This window comes from Lampetra fluviatilis, chromosome 3, assembly GCF_964198595.1.
Source record: "Lampetra fluviatilis chromosome 3, kcLamFluv1.1, whole genome shotgun sequence".
Classification (NCBI taxonomy): Eukaryota; Metazoa; Chordata; class Hyperoartia; order Petromyzontiformes; family Petromyzontidae; genus Lampetra; species Lampetra fluviatilis.
The window spans coordinates 23263576-23278674 of record NC_136277.1 but is presented as its reverse complement, the minus strand read 5'-3'; the positions used below and the strand labels follow the sequence as shown (position 1 = coordinate 23278674).

Below are 15099 nucleotides of genomic sequence, written 5' to 3'. Positions count from 1 at the left end.
AGGTATTGTAGTCTATGCAAACATGACTCCTCGTAAAAAAAAGTGTCAGTTTTGTTGCCAGATAAAAGGGTAAAAAAACAATTATCATATTGGATTTAATATATTCTTTGGGTCTTTCGGTAAAGTCACGTAAAGAGGTTCAAAGAAAACAACAAAAAACTACGACGTTTCGATCACAACACAAGCGGTCGTCTTCAGGAAAAGGGGGGTTAGCTTCCAAAGGCCAACTGTTTATAAGGGTTTGAAATTAGCTTAGCCCAAATGTCAGCAGCCAATGTTAATGCAAGTGGTGGGCAGCCAACCCGACTGTGGTTGGTTTTCCACCAATCAAAGGGCTGCCAGGTGAAAATTAGCATGTTAATGAGAGATTAGCATGTTCATGGAAAAAAGCAAAACCGCTAGCGAGGGGTAGTCGGCGCGCGAAGTGGTTGTGTTAGTGTGAATCCTGTGAAAGCGCAAGTTTGAAATGGGCGTAAAGCCCAACTAACATCGGAAGGTGGTAGGATGGGAACATCATAGCTTTTATTATCCCAATCAAATTACTACGTCAGCGCAATCTGTGCAACGTCGAGCCAAAAAAACATTTCCATTAAAAACTCCGTTTATCTATCTACATCCACGTTTGTCTCTGCAGCTTCATCTCTCTCTGTATCTCAGAGACAGATGCGTTCCAAGCACTTCAAACACGTCTCTCCAACATTTTAAGCCACTGGCTTCAAAGAAGTCCACTGCGCTTAACATTTTCATTCTGATAGCGGTGTCTTGTGATTATAATAAATTCGCCTCTATAATCCCAACTTTTGCGGCTTATCAGAGTTTTTAACTGTCCTCCAAAACATCCGCAATGTTTTTGTGGATTTTTGGATATACGGGAACTACCACGAATCTGAGGTGGACCACGAATTTTAGGAATTACGAATTGCTGGAGGACGGATTTTTTTGGACGTTCAACTGTACATCTCTCTTATCTCTCATATATCTCATCTGAATACATCTCTTATATAAATCGTAAATAATTTCAAATCAAAAGTTGTAACTTTATTCCATAGCATTATATGCTGCATGTGCATATTTAAAATGTATGATATTGCTCGTAATACTGTATACTGTAAATATAACAATGTTTACATTATGTAATATAGGCTGTATGTCTGTTGCCCTTGTTCTTGGCATGTTAGTCAATCTGGCCCTCCATATAAAAAAAGTGGACACTCCTGATTTACGTACACACTTATTACGGGCTTGTATGCGTTTGTACATGTTCAACGAGCGTTTATATAATATTCAAGTGTTCATGCAATATCGGAAGTATTAAAACAACTAATTTAATGCTATAATAAATACTGTACTTGTTGTTTCGTTTTCATGATGACATGAAAAGAATGTTGTGATTAAAGAGTCCAATACTCACCGTTTCAACACATCACAAAACACTGACAATTGTTTTAAGATTTATATATTATGCCCATGCAAATGCACAAAGAATTGACAGTTAACACTGATTCATATGCAGACAAGCACTTTGAAATATGTAAGTGTATTATTTAAATAGATTTTGATGATGTGTGACTGTGGTCTTACAAAAAGATAAAAAATATCTACATCAGAGTACTGCACAATTATCAATAATACATCGTACAACACAGTATTGGCAGTGAGAACGGAAATGTAATTATTCCAAAACATTGCGATTGTATAAAATCAAACTTCTTTTGTACAGCACTTACTGCTTCAGTGTACAGCTACATAAATGGCCAAACATAAACATGTACGCTACTAAATTTACCATTCTGCAGAATAAATTGAACACCTTACATCACAGCTTACCAGATGTGCTTTATTTAAAATATGCATACGCTTGATTATTATTTTCGTAACTTAAATGTTTGTGAGGCAGCTGAATATCGTGATTATGTTCGGTGCCCTTGTAAGCATCAGAAACATATTTGTATGTAAATAATGCTGTTTCATTATGAAAAATCCACAGACAATCCGAATCTTTCTGTACCCGTGCTTCTCTTACTGTTTACTGTTACAACGTCATGATGCGGTGTCCCAATTAAATGTAACAAAAATAAGCTCCTCCTGCTCCTGCAAGTCGCACTAATAGATGGAATGGATATAGCAATAAGGTGAAGTGCTTTGATGTGATAAATGTTGTGTGAAAAAGTAAAAATCTGAGAATAGGTTTTTCCCCTTGCCAGATAAAAAGTGGAAAAACCTATTATCATATTTTGGTACTGGCAAAGGAGGTCCCATGATGAAGTAAAAATGTATTAGACATTTCTTCCAATGTCAGTATAGGGCTCTAGAAATAAAGTGCTGTTGCAGGATATTCCATAAGAGGAAGTAAAACATACAACATGAATAGGGCAAGAATATATAAATGAAGGCATGTGTGTGCATAGTGACTTCTGTTACTCCGAGACGCACTTGCAGTGATAGAGGTGATTAAGCACCCTAATATAAAAAAATTGTGCTGCCAGGTCAAAATACTCAAAATACTCCCCTCTAGAACCATTTAGTGAGGCTAAGATGCTTGCAGTGAAGGACAAATATTATTTTCAGGCTGTTTCAAAGTGGTAGGCCTGTATGAAATTAAGGTGACAGGCCAGTTTCCAAACCCTAGTTGAAGGGAATGTGTGTGTGTGCACGTGTATAAGAGTATATGTGTCAGAGTAGTAGTTTGTGCACTGTTCTATGATCGCAGAAAAAAAATGGTAGCCTTACTGTCAGCATCCGTGAGTCCCAAGATGAAGAGTAGGAAAGGTAAGCAGATGAGCAGTGCAGGCAGCGACAGCCTCTCCGTAAGCCCCATTTTACGCGACATCCACACGACCACCGAAGCGTCTGTCTCGTCAGCCAGTAGTGTCAGGTGATGGCGTTTAATCTGAAACGCAAAGTGAACACGATGGGGCACAGGTGAAAAAGTTAACTGCTAGGTTGAATGGGCCAAGTTAAAATCCCCAGCCACGGTTGACTCAGGCAGCAGCGGCAGCAGCGGCATCACCATCAAAGACATAAGATCAGCAGCAGCATCGGCGCCATCATTTTAAATCGTATCAAAATCAACATTATTATCACCACCAACAGGATCATATTCAACAATATTATTTACAACATTGCCATCAGTAGCATCAGCAATATCACCATCATTATAATCAACAGCACACCATTATCATCATGAGTATCATCAGTGTCATTATCACGATTATCAGTGTCGAAGTACTCATCATTAGTGGTATCATCTTCATAATCAGTGACGTATGTATGGCTTCAGGCATATTGGATATCGCCATCAAGTTACTGTGATAAACATGTGATCTAGTCCAGACAATTACCGTATTTTCCCGCATATAACCCGCGGGGTAGACCACTTTTTACTAACAAGACCCTGCGGGGTATATGGAGGTGCAGGCTATCCCAAAAATATTTGACACGTGTGACATGTCATAACTCGTAAAAAAAAATTCATGGTAGGACTATCCACTATGCAACACTTACCTTTGACTAAAGCACTGCTGAATAAACCACTCACACTAAAATTGCACATGTTATCACGTTTTAAATTATTCGAATTGTTTGTACAATGAAACGACAATGTATGAAATGGGTGAACTTTGTTTACTGTAATACTTTCAGTGACTGTAGGGGGGTGCGAAAGTTTCAGCTGAGGCTATGGATTGCACAATGGGAAGGGCCTTAACAAGCGTCTACCAGACGCGGAATCATGATTGCTGAGTCCCTTAGGCCGCTGCTTTTGGCTGAGCACTATACAGTCGCGAGCATGAGCTTTGTTTCAAACTTCCAATGGCTTTGTTGCCAGGAGCCAACGGCGTTACCGTAGTGCCGCTATTGTCTGCGCAGTGCGCAATCTACCAGTGCTAAAACTGTACAGAGGTAACTACCGGTCCAGTAGCTGTACTATGATGAGGTCGAATGCTGGTAAGCCTAACAGTATTCTTACTTACTTATCTACCAGTTATGTGTTACTTATTTATTGGATATTTACTTTTGTTACTTATTGTTTTAAGTTCACTCGTTTCTGGTTAGTTTATTTTACTTGTGCACGTTATGATTTTTATGTTAACAATTGATAGTGGAATGTATTACAAATGTCAACGTTGTATTAATGTGATGGAATTAAGCTGCGGTAACGACGTTAAAGATATGAATGCATGCGGGGTATATGGAGGTGTGGGCTATCTGAAATTTGTTTTACACAAAACACTATTTTTGCGGGGTATATGCGTCTGCGGGTTATATGCGTATGCGGGCTATATGCGGGGAAATACGGTAGAGCGCATGCAGTTTCAACAAAGGTTTGCGTTGCAGGACAGAATTTAATTTAACTCTATTTTGTACTTTTGTTATATGAAGCAATAATGCCATTATCACTGGCTACAATTTTGCAAGAAAATCACACCATTTAACTTCAGCTTAAGAGATTGGTGTTGATATGAAAATGTTGAAAAAATTGGTTCATGATTGCTCCCCCCCCTCCTCTACATTCACCACAAGCCAATTAACCCTTTCCCATTTCGAGACGGCTGCAAGTTGCAGGGTCGGTCCTGCTCACTGCTGAATCTCGGAACGCGTAAGCGGTTCCGCATACATTTTATTTACAAAGGCATAGCGCTGTTGTTATTAAAGGCAATGTACTCACCGCAGAGAACTGTAGCGACACGACCGCACTCTATGATAGCTGGCGCCCAAATGTGTGACATACCCTCCCGCGTGGCCTTGTGGGAGCCTTGGTACCGATAAAGTTATTTTATTTTACACGTATGTCATCGGAACGGAATCGGAAAGAAAAACTGATGATGTACATGTTTGTCTTTCGCACCATACATAGCCAACCGTGCTAATTGGAGGTGCGGGAAAAAGACAACAAACTAAACACAAAAAGCAATTAAAGCAAATTAAAGACACCACTAAAGTAGTTCTCTGACATCTTCCAGAGACACCTGAAGTGACATTACAACTGCTTTTTGCTCGAGTTTCAAATGGAAATTAATTGGTCTCATGAAAGGATAATAGAATAGTTGGAATAAAATTTAGGGAAAGACAAAATATTTGAAAAAAGGGAAAAGTGAAACCTAATGGTGCCTTCGACCTCTATGAGCACCAGAAATAACCTTCAATACACGGGAATTTTAAAGGTGCCAGAGGAACTGTTTAAGGGGGTGTTTAAAGTGTTTTTTTACAGAATCCTGCTATAAAGCACACTGGCTTCTAGGCACTGTGACTGGAAAGCAGTAGTTGAGATTAATAGCATCTGCTATGAGGAATGTTTGATAATGTGTCCTGTGAAATCACATGACTCACTCAAACACATATAGGTACAGATAAAACACACACACAGATAAGAGAGATCCCCAATAGCCTTAACAGGCTGTTGGGTCAAGGGCTGTTTACAGGCACATACCCGGCCGCCTATGTCTCCACAATATTGATTTTACAAACCACACTATTTCAGGCGGAAACCAGTTGAGATGTTCATCACTGATGACTGTGAACAGGAGTCGAACTCGGGTCGCCGGGATATAAATATACTCACGCAACCAAAATATATTTACACACATACACAAAATCAGACACACTGATACGCACGCACACATAGGCCCAATTTACACTACCCACTGGCTTCAGGACTAACCAAATTAGCAGGTACACCAGATCAGCCCCGGCCAGCACACTTCCCATACACAGTTTATCATACAAACGAGGATGTGCACAGGACATATTGTATCACATCACTGTAATCATAGATGATTATGTAATTTTGTATCATTTATTTTATTATAATTTGTAGAATATATTACGCGCCATCTAATTTATTGTGTGTATTAGGTGTTAGATTATTTCCGAGCTGGACATTTTATTCTGCCCTCACCAATTGCCAAAACCACATCGTAAGCCTGATGCACATGGTAGTGTGGCTACACTGGCCTTTCTAGCTTTGTATCAGCACCTAATATCCGAGAGGATCCACCAGGAGGCTACGTACGTGAGGCTGGTGGCACTGCTAAGCAGGAGTGGACGTACTGCCCCAGTGAGCCTTCATGTTCTTTATGGACGCAAAGAGATAATATAAACACAGTTATAGATAAGTACAGACTCTTGCACACAAGTAGCTACATTCATAGATACACATAAACACACAGATAAAGACATACACACACAAACATTTCACGTAATCACAGATACATACCGATATACACATGTAGAGACAAACAGAAACATTGACACCCATATGCATATATACTGTATATACACACAGGGCTTAATTTCTCACTTGATATTTCCCAAAACACTACTAGGCTGGTTTGGAATAAGGATTATCAGTAAGAGGCACTTCTGCTAAGTATAAGGTACAACACCTATCCATAACAATGCTATATTATTGCATCTTATATTCTCATGGAGTCATCCCTGTAGTAAGCTTCCATTAAAAAAAAGTATAAAAGAGCAAAAAACACATTGTTATGAGATTTGGGACCAATTTCTAACACATCATCATGAGTAAAATGTGTGATAGTTTGTACATTAGCGGTCAGAATCACATATTGATTAATTGGCCAAAAAACACATCATGATGGTTGATTTTATCCATTGCTGGTAATGGAAACATCAGACCAATTTCACAAAAAACCACAGTTACATTCACCATCATGCAAATCTGGCTCCAGATGCTTAACTCGCTTTCTGTTAAATTGTCTTATTGCAGTAGCGTACTTTAATAATACTTTTATGAGCAAAAATAATTGTAGTAAATAACCTTTTTGAATAAAACCTTGCGCAAGATAAAGCTATTTTCACCACGATGAATTTCAGCATGATTCCAGACTGCATGGCATTGCCAAAACATAAATATTGTCTCAAGATACAACACTCACGGCAGGACAACATAGTTTTATCTTGTAATCCCAAATCTGTACTCACAAAAAGCAGTCAGTCATCACCAAGTCTCAAGGGTCACCTGAAGAATTAAAATCCTGCCCGTGATGTTTGGTCAATGCTTATTGAAGCTGTTTACACACTTTTATTATTACACACTTTATTGAACTTGCCGTGTTGTCTGTTCATATTCTTTGGAATATTTGATGCATATCTTCGATCTACGAACCCTGACGAGCTGAAATTTTCTTCACAGACTCGCCTCGCCTGACAATTGAAGATTTAATTTTAAAAAAACGGTCCAGGTCCCGGCCATCGTGGTCCTCTTCGTGTTTTTAACTACATTTTAATAATTAATAACTGTACATTTTACCCCCCCCCCCTCGTTTGAAATCACGAATGGTCGCCCCCACCTACGACGGCAAACGTCTGGTCCAATGACAGCGGCTGTTGCTGGCCAACCTATGACCAATGAAAGGAGTGCTTATATCGCCACTCGTCATCGCGCCGGAGCGGCCACTGTGATTCTCTGTTCCTTGGGGCGAGAGCAACAAGTATAAAAAAAGGGTTTAAAAAAAACCAAACTTTTCAATACACACACTTTTATTTGCACTGAAACGTAGAAAATACATTATTTTGACCCTGGAATTAATCAAATTTGATGTGCTCAATAAAAGTGGGTGGCTACCTTTCGATATGTATAATTTTCTTTATGCACATTTTCTTTATGCAGGCCATCCCCTGGGTCATGTCCATGGAAAAGGTAGTATTATGAATTTTATGGCAAATTCTGGGTACTCCTTGTATTTGCATAAGTGTATTGTTATCGTTACCATGGCAATACATTCCAGGAAACTCCTATTCACACATCAGTGTAACTAGTATTATCACTAACACTGTCATGATTACCATGATCATCAGCATTATCCCTGACATGTTTCCAACACATTTAGGATATCGCAGGTTATCTTTCAACACAGCAGGACACAGCACAGGAGTCATCCTGAAACAGTAGGACAAAGTAGGAATCGTCTGAACACAATGATACACAGTATTATTCATCCCGACATTTGGGAATGTAGTATCAATCATCACGAAATAGCAGGGCATGGTATGAGTCATCTCGACATAGCTGGATATACTGTAGTAAAAAATCATCCCGACATAGCGGGACATAGGATGATTCATCCCAACATAGCGGGACAACATGCGAGTCATCCTGACATTACAGGGCATACTCTGAGTCATCCCGACATAGCACAGTTGTGAGTCATTCCAGCACAGCGTAATACCCAGCACAAATCATCGTCATAATCATCACTGCCATTCATCCATAATCATCATCACCATCACCACCATCGCTACCTTCATCAATATCACCACCACCGCAAAACCAGCAGGGCTGCGAAACCTCATCAGCAACGTATAATTCGTTGGCAGTGATGTACTTCGCACTGCTGGAGATCCGCGCATGGTCCACACCTTTGCAAGGGTAAATCCTCTCTAGCCACGGATAATCGTGGATAATAGAAAACATGTGCCTTCACTTCTGGATCACTGCTTTCCTGCATGATGGCTCGGATAATAGGAAGGTGGTGTAAAGATAGAGTATTGGATAACACAAGTTTCACTGTAGACATGTCCAAGTTCGTTACGATATCCCAAGCGGCAGTTGAAACAATGGGTGCATGTTTCTTCCATCACCTTGCCTCTGTTCACCCAGAAGTATAAATGGGTACACCAGTTAGTAGATTGGTAGGTAACATGTGGTGGGGTAACGTGTGGGTACACCCACCTCTTCCAAGACATTTGGTCAGTGTGGAAGTGTAGACCAAATACCCTCTAAAGCTCCCTCTGATTAGGAAAGGAATTTCAGGGCTGCAGCTTTACCTTGTAACTGAGAAATTAAGGCAAGTGTACCATGTGGTGACTTAGACAGCTGTGCCGTTTGAACATTCACACATATGCCAGTGAGTGCATTCATAACTAAAAGTCCACTGGAAACGATTACCAATTCCTGACTTTTGGAATTAGTAATTGATTCTAAAACAGATACAGTTGACATTTTGGTTACGAGTTAACATCTTGCCATGGTGGCAAGATTTTAACTCTCTTTCCTGGTATGCAGGAGATCGTGGGTTCGATCCAGACCTAGACACCTGCATATTTGGAGTTTGCATGTTCTCCTCGTGGTCACGTGGATTTTTCTCTGGGTCCTCCGGTTTTTCCCTCCACATTTAGAAACATGCATTTAGAGTATTTGGTTGCTATACATTTCCACATGATAAGCCACTTTGTTGAGCTACTTAGCTCAGTGGGCCTTAGCTGGTAAAAAATGAATTGTTTAACAACCCTACTATAATCAAAGTAACCTGAGATTGATTGCCTGCTACAGCTAATAACAATGGAAACTAATATATGAACCGTAATCGGGCCCTCCCACCAAACCTGGTAAAATGTTGTCAAGCAATCCCATGGCCAATATGGCAAGGAAAGGCCTTCATTTGGTAGTGGATCGACATAGGGCCAAACATTATGTGTTATGTCCCTATGTGTATTATACATCATGTATGTGTATGTATAGGTCTACCCACCTCTCATTCACTTTTATTATCTGAATTTAACTACATACAATATTCATATCCATAGTCTGATTTTCCTATTATCTTCACTTATTCAGAGGTAACAGGTGTAACCTTGAAGTGGTGCCTAACTCTTCCTATTATCCATGCTTATCTGAGAATGAGTCACCCACAAGTGCCAAAACCATCCTATTATCCGTCACTTTTCACAGGTGACAGGAGTGACCCGGATGTGATTGAATGTTTGCGAACCATGTTTATCCGCAAACAGCAGTGTGGATAACAGGAGTCATTGCTGGTGATCAACGTGAATAGTAGGATCTGCCAAAAGCACAAACCACATCGCCATGAATAATATGAGTTTCATTGTATTGTACATATGTAGCTGGATTACAGGCAACTCTTAGAAAAGGAAACGTACAATAGTATCTGGCACATCCAACATAATTACTGGCTGTGAGTAACCCGTAAGTAGATCGTTTGGGCTGATAAAATCAACGCATAGTCACCACGCACCCACATTAATTCAGGCCATTTAATTCTGAATTAAGCCTCAATTAATCCGGGAATGTAATCTAGCGCTCTGAATTGCAGAATTGGTCTTTCAACTGCAATGTAATTACCGCACTGAGCACACTGTGTGTGTGTGCCGAGTTGTGAGTGAGAGTGTGTGTCTCCCTGCTCAAAAAATCACATGGAGACGTTCACCTCCAGTTAGCAGTCTGGAATGAGTGGTGGAAATTCCACATTCTCAAATTAGGGATATCCCTCCACATTAAATTTCGATTTAAAGGTTTCGTGACTGCAGGGATTCATATTCTTGGCTCTTTCGGTAAAGTCACGTAGAAGGGAAATAATAAAATAATAAAAATAAAACATAATAAAATAATTCTCACGACGTTTCAGCTACAACGCAAGCAGCCGTCTGCTTGCGTTGGAGCCGAAACGTCGTTTATTATGTTTTATTTTTATTATTTTATTACTTCCCTTCTACGTGAATTTACCAAAAGAACCAAGAAGATGAATTAATCCCTCTACATTATTTAGGTGCCACGGAGGCCAGATATTAATTACCTCGCCTGGTATGCAGGAGGTCGTGGGTGCGATCCCGACCCTAACACCCGTATATTTGGAGTTTGCATGTCTCTCTCCCAGTTGTCGTGTAGATTTTTCTCCGGGTCCTCCGTTTATTTCCCTCCATATTCAGAAATATGCGTTTACAATATTTTGCTGCAATCATTTTCAACATAAGCCACTTCTTTGAGCTATCATTTGTGGTTAGGTCGCTTCTGAAAAAGAGCTATATAGCTCAGGGGGTCTTATCTGGGAAAATAAAAAATAGTTTAGTTTAGTATAACTCCTGTTGACTTCACACACAGTGGTGCTATTATATTATTGCGTATGGCCATACATAAAACACATTCCTGCGGAGGGAGCTGGAAAGAACGTTGGGTTGCTCGGTCAATGGCCAGGGTCAACGGCGGCGTGGTGTATTCCGCAAATATCCCCGACTGTGAGGGCGGGCACAAGCCGGCGTGAGTAGGTTAAACGTTGAGTTTTATAAGGGCACCACGGGGTGACCAGCCCCTCCCCACCCCACCCAGCCCCACCCTACCCACCCAGCCCCACCCTCCCCTCCCCACCCAGCCCCTCCCTCCCCACCCAGCCCCTCCCTGCACGACGGACACAATATTAAAATATTAAATAATAACTTATTTTAAACAAAAATAATGTACCTTTTCAGGGAATTCACCAAAAGATCTGCTGCATGTTGGAATGACTGGAATGGTGATGTGGAGGCATCACTGTTGCACTGCAGGTATGCCATGACGCTGTAGCGTATGGATGACGCAGCCTCCCCGATACTTCTTATTTAATCTAATGCCGCATGTGCCATGTGAAATTTCGTTCAAGCAAAAATTCGATTTCGTTAATTGAAAAGTGTCCATAAGTTGTCAATTGCGTTAAGGCGAAATTTCGTAAACCAAACGTTCCAAATCGAGGGATATTTGTACTTTAAAACTGTCGTCACAGAATTCTCACCGTCACAACACTGCTGCAATAATGAAAATGTGATAATGCCTGACCGTAACTTTAAAGTGTTTAGAGCACTTTCTTACGAAACTGGAATACATTAGCTATGTATATAAATGTATGTTTATTTATCTATCTGTCGTGGAGGGATCACTGTCACTCTCATGAGCAAATTTTCCAATATTAACTACATTTATGAAAAAGTTGTATTGCTGCTAAGGAATTACTGGGAAAAAGTATCAAAAGAGCTGTCCAAAAATTGGCAATACATTTTAAAAGGTTATCTGGTTTCCTTGGGAATTACATCACACGTGCAACATGCATATCCAATCTCATGGTTACAAGGAGCATCACCTCGCGACATCACGTATCATATGTCATCTTGCAACATGACATGCAGTAAGAAATCATCTCTTTACCTAGTTTTAACGCTAACGTTATTTCATCACTATCCCCATCAACTTTGATCGATCCGCTACTGGAAGTCATCTCTCACAGTCCTGCAATGTAACAATCCACCAAGCACCTGCACAAGAGATGATAGTATCACTCCATCTCCATTGTGGATGTCCCTCCCTTGTAGTTACGTGTCCTGCCCAAGCCCACTTACTTTTCTTAACAGTTTAAATAATGTCATTAACCTGTGGTATGTTTCGATCGCAACACAAGCAATCGTCATCAGGTGGGACAACCACAGCAAGAGAAAACTGCTGAAGTAGGCGAGAGATCTGCCGTCGCACGAGGTTATATAGGACTCGGCAGTAGGGGGGGAGAGAGAAGTGGGGGGGGAAGGAGGCGGGACAAAAAGTAGACCCCGCAGCAGCACCCGGGTCACTGGAGTAAAGTGGACCACAGCAGCAGCATTGGAAAGATCGGCAGATCTCTCGCCTACTTCAGCAGTTTGTTCTTGCCGTGGCTGTCCCACCTGATTACGATTGCTTGTGTTGCGATCGAAACGTCGTAATCTATTATTTTTCTACCTACGTGACTTTACCACAAGAACCAAAGAGTATGGATTCCTGCAGTCACGAAAGCTTCAAATCAAGACCGTGGTATGTTCTCTAAAAAAACACTTGAAAGGACAAACATGTTGGAAAGCATTACATAATCTATGCATTTTCATCCTTGTTCTCATGAGCAAAGCTTCAAACTCATGCCAAGCAACCCAAGAAACAGCCTAAGTGTGTAGCTACTGGAGAAGAGCTGCTTACTTTTTAGGCTGGGTCACCCCTTTAATGAGTGCATTCATTCCACGTGCACCATCAGCAAGCACATGCAGCAGCTAAACTGATTGAAACAACTTATCCAATTAATTTTTGGTTTAGCTCTTTACTTTAACACGTGACTCACTATACTCTTGGTTCTTTCGGTAAAGTCACGCAGGCAGAGAAAATAAAAATAAAAGAAAACACGACGTTTCAGGCGCAACACAAGCGTCCGTCATCAGGCGGGGACAACCACAGCGAAAACAATCGCTGAAGTATACCAAAGAGATGACTGTGACAAGGGATTATATAGCTGGGGGGGGGAGGAGCCAGGGTGAGTGTGGGGGCGGGGCGTGGGCTGGAGGAGAGCGGCAAGGGTGATCCTAAAGCTCAACCTAAAGGGTGACCTAAAACTGTGACACGTTGGGGGGGAGGGGGGTTGGGAGAGAACTCTGCAGGCTCGAAACACTGCACGGCAAATTTCCAAGTGATGGGAGTGAGCAGGGCTGGGAGTAAAAGACTGGAGATGCGGATATGAAAATAAACTTTCAGGCAGCTAAGGTTTAACTTGGTTAATAACATTCTTCCAATGATTGCTCAATTTGAATCCATCTTCTCGGTTGAAGTTATGTCTATGTTTGTATATCTGGATGGCTTCATGGACAAATCTTTGATGGTGTCCAGATGGCTTGCAGAGCACTTTGGTATCGGAGAAAACAATATCATGAGAGCCCACAGCGTTGTAGCAGTGGTCAGCCACGGCGGAAGAGTTCGTCCTGCCGTGTTTCAAATCTGCCTTGTGCTCGCGAATACGGTCTGATACATGTCGTTTCGTTTCACGTGACTCACTTTTGAACAGCAATGGGAATGCAGCGTCTAGTCAAAGGTCCAAAGATAATTTCCAGCAATCAGTAGAGCTTACTCTCTTTTTGTACAACAGAATTGTCAGCCACTATGAAGTATGTATCCCCCCCCCCTCTTAGACTGACCATTTTGCTGTCATTTTTCATTCGCTAAAATAACGCATATTTCTAGCTCCAATTTAAATGCTAATTTTAATGAAGCGAGACTTTATAATGATGGATGTGGGGGCTGTCAAAGTGCCACCACGTGTACACACAGCCGCTAGAATGATTTAAAATTTTACAACACTTTGATTTAGTTTATATACTGTAGTCTACAAGATTTCCGCATTTATCACCAATTATAACATTGTAAGTATTGTTAGCGTGTTGTCATGAGGTGAAGAAATGTCTCTTCCTGAACTGTACAGCCAGTAGAAGCTAATTAAAGGACAACGCAACCCATAACAACAAACATCTTCTGTCTTTGAGATATTTAACTGGGCTGTATGTCCCTGGCTGTCTGACATCAGCTTGAAGTTTTGCGAGTGAAAAAACTGGCATGTCATAATAGAACTGAGAGTGATATATTTCCCTTAAATTTGTCAATGAAGTGATATCGATACAGCACTTTGACAACACCCAAATGCGTCTTAACAGTAATTTAACAAAGCTTCAAATGCATGTTGGATACCCTAGGGGCAACAGACGAAGTGTGTAGGTGCTAGAGAAGAGCTGTTGTGTTTTTGGGTTGTGTTTGCCTCTAAATGATAAATCTTTACATCCCTAAACATTTTCTAATTAATCAATTCAAATAGATCATTACTCTCACAACCCACAGGTTGCAAATTTCGTGTAATAATTGATCATTTTCACTTCATACACATGTTACGCATTTATTTGCCTTCATGTAAATGGTGGGAACACACTGGACAGAAGAGAGATAAGATGGAGAGTAATGCTGAGACAGAAGACAAGGCAGCCAATACAAAGACACTGCAAATCGTACAAACTATACATTAATATACTGCCAGTGTACAAATCAGACAAATTAAAATATGATACAAAAAGTAGATATTACATATCATAATTTATAAGACAACAATGACTGTACGGACAAGACGGTAGAAATTAGATTGTACAAACCAGACAGACGCACGGATATGACAGTGAAAACAGATGTACAGGTGATATAGTGATTACAAACAATATAAGCTAGACAAGCAATACCGTAAAGAGAGACAATACCCTTGCAACAAATAATCCAGACAAGAGAGACATTACTTAACAGACGATGCAGACAAAAACATTGATTCTTAAAACTGAACCATGATCCAAAATCAATACGATTAATTGGATCGTGGTGAGTCAAATCAGCGAAACTTGGCTGAGAAAGGGTTACACATAAGGCTATACGGGCATGAGGTGGCAGGTTTACAGACGGTCAATTACTATGTTCATACCGGGGTGTTAATTGGGCTTGTTTCACAGTGTCGTTAAAGCTCCCCCAACGTGTGCGGCCCATGTTTTATTACT

At 40.7% G+C, this 15099-nt stretch overlaps 1 protein-coding gene across 5 annotated transcripts in view; it reads right to left on the bottom strand.

Annotated features, from left to right (window-relative positions):
- PTPRF (protein tyrosine phosphatase receptor type F) overlaps nt 1-15099 on the bottom strand; it is a 201061-nt gene that overhangs the window by 175642 nt on the left and 10320 nt on the right. For all 5 annotated transcript variants that reach the window (XM_078885304.1, XM_078885320.1, XM_078885308.1 and 2 more), the window contains exon 2: nt 2731-2890. In XM_078885304.1, coding sequence (XP_078741430.1) covers nt 2731-2830 — 100 coding nt within the window. In that variant the 5' untranslated portion in view covers nt 2831-2890. The remainder of the gene's footprint in view (nt 1-2730; nt 2891-15099) is intronic.